General features: G+C 35.3%; 1 protein-coding gene across 1 annotated transcript in view; it reads left to right on the forward strand.

The window, feature by feature from the left end:
- The first annotated feature begins 245 nt into the window (after nt 1-245).
- LOC108365046 (uncharacterized) overlaps nt 246-10,581 on the forward strand; it is an 81,267-nt gene continuing 70,931 nt past the window's right edge. Inside the window, exon 1 of the mRNA XM_017618969.1 lies at nt 246-1,379. Coding sequence (XP_017474458.1) covers nt 1,345-1,379 — 35 coding nt within the window. The 5' untranslated portion in view covers nt 246-1,344. The remainder of the gene's footprint in view (nt 1,380-10,581) is intronic.

The raw sequence follows: 10,581 nt of genomic DNA on the forward strand, positions 1-10,581 counted from the left end.
AAAATATCGAATTTCCCACAATAAATCACAAAGCACATTTGCGCAACCAAGCAAAAGGCGGGTGGCCAGGCAGGGGCTGCTGAAGAAGGCAGTCGATCGAGCAGTGCCTGCTTCTGGGGCCAATGCATTGGAGCATTTCTGCTTTCCTTTCATTTCTCGATTTTTTCCAGCAGCATCAGTTTCAGTCACTGAAAAGAAAAATAATGTGTGAATTCTTTGGTTTCTCTTGTGCTATTTACAGAGTCGACCGACGACTACGACGACGTGTTGGGCCACTGCACCCGCTGTCTACAGCAAGAAGCCAACGAGCGAGCGAGCACCAGCCGCACAATTGAAGAAGACGCGCCACTAAAATCCATAAAGGCACAAGTGTTTTTTTCGGTGGGCGCAGCAAAGGGAGCGAGAAATTCGAGCAGCCGCAAAGTGTAGGGGACGAAGAGGCGCGTGAACAAACAAATAAAGTCGCAGTCAAAATAAAAATTCTTCATGAAGAAAAAAGTATTTATAAGCAAATAAATCGAATGGCGGAGCGCCTGCAGTCGCCGCAATCCGGGTAAACAAAGCACAAACTTCGACTTCACAGCTGGTTATTGCTGAATTTGATATTCTGACATTGGGAGCAGACGGCGCGAACTAGAGCCATTGCCGTTGCTTGTTGCTTGCTGTAAGCGTAAATGCGTGCGTGAGTGCGCGTGTACTCGAAAATTTGCTAACTCCTTTGCAGGCACTGCCACTTTGCATATGTAGGCGAGTGGGCTGTGGGCTGTGGGCCGCTGCAACCGCGAGCGTTTCGACAACGACGACGTTAATGATGCAAAGGCATATAAAATTCAACCAAAGCAATTTGTACTTGAAAATCGCGCGCGAGTAAAATCCGTGAAATTGAATTCGTGCCTATCAGTCGAAAGATGTTGAGAAGAAGAAGAAGAGATGCGCGTATATCCGCCGGTTAGTTCTCAGTTGCAAGTACATATATGTAATTATATAGTGAAAAATCTAACTTATTACATCGCGCGAGTTGTTAAAACGAATTGAAATTGTTTCGTGATTCGCTTAGTGATTATGTGCAGCCGCGCCAGCAACAACAAAAGCAATACTATTCGAGGTGATTACATAGAAAAGTAGTCCTACGTGCAATTATTAGCCATTGGTCGTGGCGGAAATTTAGAAGAAAACTAATTTTTTTTACTAATCGATCGGGCGCGCGTAACAAAATAAAAACGCGCGAAATAGAAAGAATTGAATTGGTAGCAGCGCATAATTGGCAAAAACGGCCGACCGGAAAGTTAAGAAGGCACCGAGGCGAGGCACAGGAAGAGCACAAGCAGAAGTAGCCCCAGCACGATGTTGGCCGGCATAAGGAAGCGTTTGGCGCGCAAGTAAGTACTAAAGCAGTTTTCACGTACCACCAACATAGAGACTTAATGAGATTTTTTGTGTGTTTATAATCGCATTAGGCACTCTGAGAAATCTATGATAGCAATGAGCAGGATTTGTATTTATTCATAAGAATAGTTTTTGGGTCTAAGTAGAGCTTTAAAATTATAAAATAATCTTCATTTCACATTTCACTACTGTTGAGAGAAAAACGATGGGCTTTCTGCAAAGTATATCCCACACATACAGTGTTACAAGAAATTTTTCGTGAAAAGTCAAATCTTCACAAATCGCAAAATATTAAAAAAAAACTTTACACAAATATCTTTTTTGAAGATTTTAATTTAAAAAAACTTGAATTTTTTTATAACGCAAAAACAAATATTAGGTACATAAAGTATAATACTTAGATAAACAAAAGCATGTACGATTTAACTAGATTTACCTGTATTTTTTTGAAAGTCTGGCAAACATAAGAATTGCAAAAAGATGCCACAAGAAGAAGCAGGTTTAGAGATTGATAAATATAAGTATATTTATTTACAGTTTATGGACAAAGGTTTCTTATAGGCTATTTACAAGTTAACATAATTAATAGCTAAGATACTGAAACATCTAAAATGAGGTATATAGAATATGTTAAAAAAACACTTTTCAAAGATGAAAAATCAAGTTGGATAGAACTCGAGATTAAATTAAATTCATTTAAGGCTCGAACAAGTGGAGTAGAAAGGTAAAGAACTACGAAGACTACCCTGAGGTATGTTAAAATTAATACCTTCTAAGAGAAATAAAAAGTCAATTCCATATGTAGGAATCGAATCTCAATGAACGTAAGGCATATATAAGAAAAACCTTTTGTTGCCGTGTAATCCTATTTATATAATTTTTATGACTTGGCCTTCAGATGAAAGCAGCATATTCCAAATTGGAACGAACAAAAGCCGAGTAAGATTTCGAAATAATATGGCTAAATTTCTCGAAATAATTACGCCAAGATCTTTAATATCGTCCAAAGTTTGTAACAAAGAATGAGAAATGTTATAAGACATCGGCAAGATAATATGAGTTTTCGTGTACGCAACTTTAAAGCACTTCTCGATGTTTCAGGAAAGCCGAGGATTTACGTACAATAGTTGTTAAGCGCATCGTTGGGGTTCCTAATTTTCGAAAATCCTTTTAAGTCATCGGCTCAAAGCAAAAATTTTGCAAATTTAAAGCAGCTTCCTATATCATTTATAAACAATACCAAAAGAAGCGGGCCCTTAGAGGAGGCATAGAAGGGTTCCTAAAAATGCCATTAACAGTTACTACACAATTTCTTTTAAATAAATAGGATTTAATCCAATCTAAAAAAAACACTGAATAAAAGCCCATACGAGCCAACTTATATATGTATCAATAAAGAATGCGAAACTTTGTCAAAAGCTCTTGAGAAATCAGTGTAGACGCAATCAACCTAAAGTCCAGCAAAAAAAGACGCAATACAATATTCGCTGTAAACTGCAAGATCCTAAAAAACGGTACGAAAGTGCAATTGGAAACTTATTTCATGTAGTTTTGAATACCGTAAGAAATATTCTCGTGCATAATATCCACCTGCTGTTAGTAGCTCCTGTAGCTATTTTTACTCAATTCAGAACAAGAAAGGAGATCGCCTTTAATCTTTTACCTGCTTTCTAATAATAATCCTGCCTATTATCGCTTTTTCGCGAACTCGTCTGCTTCTTCATTTGCCATAATAGCACTGTGTTCCAACGAGATTGAACAACATATTTGCATCGAACCATCCAATGCTTCTGGTCATTTCTGTCGGAAAAGTCAATTTCGAAGTTGCGTTCAAGGCCAACATCCGTGATCTGATAATAGCAACTCTACGCACTACTACTGGATACATGATCTCTGCCTGGATACCTATAGGTGGAATGCCCAGAGGTGTCCTTTACGCTGCTTGAAGTCTCGAGCGATTTTTTTCAAATTTTTTATACCGGATTTTTACAATCTCCTCACCTAGTTAATTTATATACCACAATCTAAATATTTACTTTATTGAAAAATTAATACGCTAACGAAATCCCATACAAACCTATTCCTCCCTACTGCTCCTATGTTTCTCAACCAATTTGAATGATTCGTCTTTTGTTCGAAAGGTATTGCAAAGAGGAGGTGCGCATTTTATTTGTTTTTTCAGTAGGTGGAGTAGGAGTGGAGTTATTCGGAAAAACTTCATTTATGGTCTGATTTGCTTCAAATTCAAAATACATATTACTGACATCAATAGAAATACACCTGCAAAAAATGGGCCCGATAGGTGGCCGAGTGGTATTTCAAAGAGGGGTGCGCATTTTGTTTGTTTTTTCCGGTAGGTACCTGCTTTGGTTTGACCATCTATGAATTTTTAAATTATTTAACAGAATGTATATTACTCCACCAAACAATATATGTAAGTGAGCTTGACGATTAACAGGAGCTGATGGACCTAAAAAACTTCCCAGGCAAAATGAAAAAGTGTGTGAAAAAAGTGAAGTGGTCGAATTTCGACAACGGGGCGATACTAGTTTTTATTAATTTTATACCTGGATACTGAAAAATCGTCCACTGCAAAAAGTTACTTAACAAATAAAAGAAAGCCGATCGAAAACTTTACACTGTGGTTGTTGCTGTTGTAGCACATAGGGGTGAGAGTTTACGAAGGTTTTGATTGATTCTATAATAGCCAATATTTGTAGCGTCGGGCTAATTAATCGGTTGGGGTATTCTTATTCCCAAGACAGTCTATCCTAATCGAATAATCGAACACCCCAATATAAATAATTGTCGTTGTAACCTTTGCAAGTTGATCAGATGGCAACTCTTCTGCAATTTAAGATTTTCGTCATTGATCGATGGAGTTGGATAGTCCATCTCATATCGCTACGTAAGGAGTGCTACTTCACTTCTAGATGGGTTAACCCAGACAATGTTAATTTCTGCCCACGTTGCTAATTGATCATATAACTAGATAAATGCCCCTACTACCAAAATTACTAGGTAATCTGTGTCCGAAGCAGCCCTGGAAATGGCTTTCGAAGCAATTCGAAACAGAAATTCGTTTAGCACAAAGTTCCATAACAGATTAGTTGAAACCTCGTCTTGAAGAGACTTCGTACAGCCGTTTTCCTTGTCTCATTCATTTTACGGGAGCCACTAAAACTCTTTCTAGGCAATATATTGTCGATCCAAAGCATAACCAACGAATCCTATGAGTGAAATGAATGGACTGCAAATTAGCATTATTAAAACCATCTTTAACATCTAGAAGGGCTACATACCAAATTCTTCATCATGTAGCGCTTATCTTATAGCGTTTTCTTGCCACATGATATATGTTTCACAGTAATTTTAATCGGTTTTACACTTTGTCCAAGTTCTTCATGGAATAAATATCACCTTTGCACAACGATAATGATATACCGCTAAGTGCTGCGCAATACTTGCTTTACATAAATATCCTTCTGTCGGAAGGAGTTTGTGCCTCATATCCCGTTTTTGAAATTTGATTCAGCCAAGTGGTGAATGGTCTTTAAAGGGATCAGATATGGTTCCTTGTTGTGCCTTCTTGGCCTTAGCTGCTCTATCCTATTCCTAAATATTTCTTTATTGGGGTGTCTGCAGAGTTCTCGAGGCTCTTTCTTGGCTCACCTTCGGCACTCTCTAACTGTTGATTTAACTTCGGCTACTTCTCAATAAAGGTTCACATGTTTTCATCCTTTTATTTGTTCCTTTTTTAAAGATATAAATATTAGCTTCATGTTTGGATAATACTCTTGAAATGATTTACATAACAAAGAACCCTCACCTACCATTACTGACGTAATAGTATTTTTTTTTTAAAAGCCGAGTTAACGAATACTGTCATATTGATCTGTTTAAAAGTGGGACTATTTCACTCTTTGTGACTAGAGATTATGAAAAACTACAAACAACTTGCGAATTGATATTAAATTGCTTAAACTACGTAAGTTACTTAATATGTCCATACGTACATTTTCGAAACCTTTCAAAGCCAAAGAAACTCAAACAAATAAAAGGCAAAAATATACTCAATTGGGGTATTCACGACGGTGTCGTAAGTGTCGTATTGATGTATGTCGTAAATTATATAAGCTGAAATAAATGTTTAGAGAGTGAAAATTCATAATATGAAATTTATGGTATCTTGCACAACGATTCGGCACCTTTGTGAATACCCCAAATGTATCATTTCTTCACCCTGCCTGATTTTTAAATTCATACAATTCATACAATTCCACTTATAACATGCCTATTGATAACCAAACAACGCCTAATGAAGCTCATTAAAATTTGTATGGAATAAATTTGGCAAAAAAAAACCCACAGACGGAAAAACTATTTAAATGCATTAAATAGCTGATAGCCGCTTTGCACGCACGACAATACGCTTAATTAACAGAAACTAGTTCCCAAATAGGCCTGAAACTACGTCAAATATATATATGTATGTAGATATGTGGATAGTATGCATGTATGTATGGGCTAAATTAAACAAGTTGGCAAACACAATTTAGTGGCAGCTGTTTCGAAGCCAAGCCAAAAACCCGCAAAGAGGTGAGTTGCGTGCGGAATGTTATCTTTTATTTTAACAACAAAATGCGGCTTTTAATAAAACTAAAATTTATGCTTGTATGTATGTATATATTCGTAAATGGTTGTATGTTATAATCTGCATAAATTGTATGTACATACATATTCATGAGAAAGAGGTCAATAAAATTAGTAGCTGATAAAATTAAAGGTTATTATAGTGGTAAGCGGTTTTCAATGTCAAAATCTGCAAGCTGGTGTGAGGCGTTTCATGGTAAAGAGGAGGAGGCGAACTTGCCAAACTTATTTTTAGTTTTCTTAATTCTTTTATAAAGAAAATTACATATACATAAAGTTGTAGTTTGGATCTACATACTTGCACGTGCTAGTTTGTACACATATGTATGTATGTATAAGTATCAATTACGTATGGATGTATGTATATCTACGTTTGCATGTACGCATGCCATCATATTCGTAATAAAAAGTAAAAGCCTTTAAAAACTCAAATTAGCCAAGTTGTAATTGCATGCCATGGGTGTCTCGACATATGTATGTATGTACATTAAGGTGGTCCACAATGCATGTGAAAAAGTAAAGTCCGAATTTTTATGCTCTTACCCCCTACACCGAAAAAATAATCCCCTATTTTTTTATTTTGAAATCAAAAAATATTAAGAGGTTGCTCAAAGCGCCCAAAGTATTCCATGTATTTTATATGGAGAAAGACAACTTTTCGTAGAAATGGTATAGAATTCTTAAAACTTAATATTTTTCTATCGGAAAACTCTGTTTATCTGCAGGAGATTCCCAATAATAATACCCATTTGTTTAGTTAACCATTTTTTTATTGCAACTGTAATTTATATGTCCGCCAAAAATCCATAAAAATCCGGAAAAATGCAATAGGGGGAACAATAAAAAATCGTTAGTATAAAAAAATTGTTAAAAATACAATTGGGTATTATTATTGAAAGTCACCTGAAGGCAACAAGGGTTTTCCCATCGAAAAATATTGATTTTCAAGTGGGTGAGAGCATTCGAATTCCGACTTTACTGTTTTTGGGTCACCCTAATGTGCATACATACATACGTATTTTACATATGAGTACCCGTGTTGCCAGAATTTTTTCTGAAATCCAGCTAAATGAACAAGAAAAAGGTCTAAAAACAGCTAAATAAAAATTTTTTTAAACTAAAATAAGCTAAAAAGTAAAGGCAATTATTCAAATGTTTTATTAGTGTTTTCACAACAAACAGCAAATAGGAACGTATTTCTTACATCCAATAAAAAATTAAAGGTTATTTGCATGATACATAAAATAAGGTAGTTTCAATACAGTTTTTTAATAAAAAAATCTGATTCTGGGCGGAGGCTGCTCTTCCGTAGAACTGCTTTAGCTTGTATTGTCTGCCTCGATAACACTCCCTTGTAGTGCGGGCATATCAACTTTCCTGAAATATGTATTTAATAGTAAATGTTAATTATTAAATTCGATAATTTATGCCTTCATTCCTTTCCATATTCCTTCACTTTTGCAAATATTCAACAATCCCGCCGCCAACAGAAAACTGTGCCAAAAGTATGTTAGTGATGAACATAGCATTGCAATAATCGATTATTTGTCCCGTAAAACAGAGCTAAGTGTGCATACAGTATAGGTAGACATACATACATACATCCAATCTGCGTTTATCGCTTTTTAGAATTTTGTGAAGATTAAATGTTTATTCGTACAATAAATTTTGAAAAAATCTAAAAAGAGCTAAACGATTTTCAGAATAATGCTAAAAAAATCTAGCAGCTAAATTGGAATTTTTCTAGCTAAACGGCGAAAGAAACAGCTAAGTCTATCTGGAAAATAGCTAAAATGGCAACACTGCTGGGCACATGCATAATTACACTTACACGCATATTTTGTACAATGCACCTTAATTACAAAATTCGCGCTATTACACATTCGGTTAGGTGATTTGGATGACTTGATGACGTAAAAAATTGCATGAACATTTCTGATTGTTAGTTCGTCTTCATATACAGGGCGCTTCAGGCAAATTTTTTGATCGAAAGTGTGTGGAACAGTTTAATCCATCCAGAAACTTATCTTGCCAGCAATAAATTAATAAAATTTTAATCCACGAATCTGGTGATAAATTTGCTAACCATAAATAATAATAGATTGGCTATTACACATATGTTAATGTTTGGCCGAGCTTCTCCTCCGATTTGTAGGACGCAAATTCTTACATCAGATTCCCTAAGCCTCAGCCCCTACGTCGATGCTGCTATAGTCGAAGATATCCCATATAAATTTTGGCCGCGACTGGAGTCGGTTAAGGCGTGTCGTAGCGCACAGGCGTCAAAATTCAGATTTTCCCATGAAAACGTCTTAACCGACTAAAATCGGGACCAAAACTTATATGTGATACCTTCGACTATGGTAGTATCGGTTTTGGGTATTAGAAGAAAAAAAATTATTTTTATTTTTTGAGTATTTTGTCCCCCTGTGCGACACGCCTTAACCATCTCCAATCGGGACCAAAATTGATATGTGATATCTGTGACCGTGGTATTACTTATTGAGGAGGTGAGACTGAAAAAATCGTTCATTTGTTTTTTAAGGACCACCCTACCATACATTGTAAACAATACCATACATTGTAAACAACATTGGTTTTGTGCTATCTTTAAATATAAAATGAGCTTTACAGTTACAGGTTACTTGATAAAACGGCCCTGAAAGGGTTAATTTCACTATTAAAAATATACTTTAGTTTCCAGCACCCTTTATTTATCCAACCTACATATATATGACAGTGTAAATCTAAACTTTAAACGTAATCTTAAACTCAATCTTAATCTTAATTGTGCTTAACCACCTCGCCATCATCTCTCTTCTTCTGTTGCTGATTTGTTCCATCAACAATAATTTACACTGGACTGTACATGTAATTGCTGTTGGCATATACCCGTTTCATTGAATAGCTGTGCTTCTGGTTCCAAAATTTATCGATTGTCGTAATTTTTCGACATATCTTCCATGGAACTTATGTCACGGTTCCGTGGAACGTAACACCAATGAAGTCTTCACAGGAAAGCGAAAGTAGACCGCAACGAAGTTACGAACTAAACATAGAGCTGTCATAGGAAGTGTACTTTGTGCGCTACCTGTCACTAGAATATTCAACAGTCATCTCTAAAAATAAAACTTTCAAAGTGCAAAAAAAGCCGAGGGGAAAAGCTCGTTTACTTTCGTTTAATAACTGTTGAATCCTTACACTTTACTGAAACTATTTACGAGACTACAGAACTGCCGAGAAATATAAAATTGCTGTTAACACTTAGTTATCGATTTTCTGCAGGGTACGTATAGGCATACACACATGCACATTTATATATGTTAGACTGCTAGTGACCGATTTCGCTAGTTTACAATTTTGAATTTACGATTCAATGCAAACATACGATTTCCCCATTCAGTTTGTAATTAATTCGTAATTCGCAATTAAAACAACCTAAAGCGCTATCAACTAATTACATTAACGCAATCAAGCATTGCAAAATTGGCAAACAAAAGTGCGAACGCATATGCATGTACAATAAAAACATACATAAAAGCTATATACAAACAAAAGTTATATAATAGTGCGAATTTCTACATATACATATTCGCTCACTTTATTGCCCAACAAGTAATTAAAGTTGATGGGCTGCTCACTGTCTCCTGTGATGTATGCGTTTTCATACATTTTTTTTGCTAAAAAATATACGCCTCCAGACATAGCAAAAATATGCAAAAAACGGAAAAAAATAAATATTAAAATTAATTAATTTGCATTCACCGTAAACTGCTTATCAATTTGTTGCGGATTTTAATTGTTGACTGCAACTTGATTTTTGTCAGATTTTTTTTTGCATTTTTATTGACTAATGCTATTCATTTTTACTATTTCATTGTTTTTTAATTACTTTGTAAGTACTTAATTTTAATAGCTTTGTGGTTTTCTGTGAATTGTAAGCATAATTTATAATAGAATTTGAATAAACTTGCTAAAGGTTATAAAAAAAACAGTTTAAATGCCACATTTAAACAAAAAAATATAAAATATTCAAGGTATAAAAATTAATTAGTGGATAGAAGCCAATATTTAAAAAAAAAAAACCCATCCCAACACGCTAGTCGGTATGGACGGAAACCAAAAAACATCACCAATTGTCTCTAGGGACACAATTTTCGATACTTACAATACGATATCACATCGATGCTTGTGTACAATGTCTTTTGATGCCAGTATTTTTTATTCGTCACTTTTAAATAGAGCCTTCGATTTCCCGAGATTGTTCGAGAAGAAATTTCTCGCGAGGATCGCTTTCTCATGAGATTCTCGTGTATCAAAAAACTCGTTATACTCGCGAGCTTCTCGATGATCAATTTAAGGCAGAGTGTTTAATTTAGGGTATCTAAACCCAGAACTGGTGAATTTCTTTCAAGCGCAATACTCGTCTCTATATATTTAACATTTACACCTACATTTTTTTCTGATTTTGTTTTTAATACGTCCGATATGCTCTTAAATACGTATGCCTCGATAACTACTCGAAATTGCTCGCGAGAATGG

Source organism: Rhagoletis zephyria, unplaced genomic scaffold, assembly GCF_001687245.7.
Source record: "Rhagoletis zephyria isolate East Lansing unplaced genomic scaffold, Rhagoletis_zephyria_1.1 Rzeph_scaffold_01755, whole genome shotgun sequence".
Taxonomy (NCBI): Eukaryota; Metazoa; Arthropoda; class Insecta; order Diptera; family Tephritidae; genus Rhagoletis; species Rhagoletis zephyria.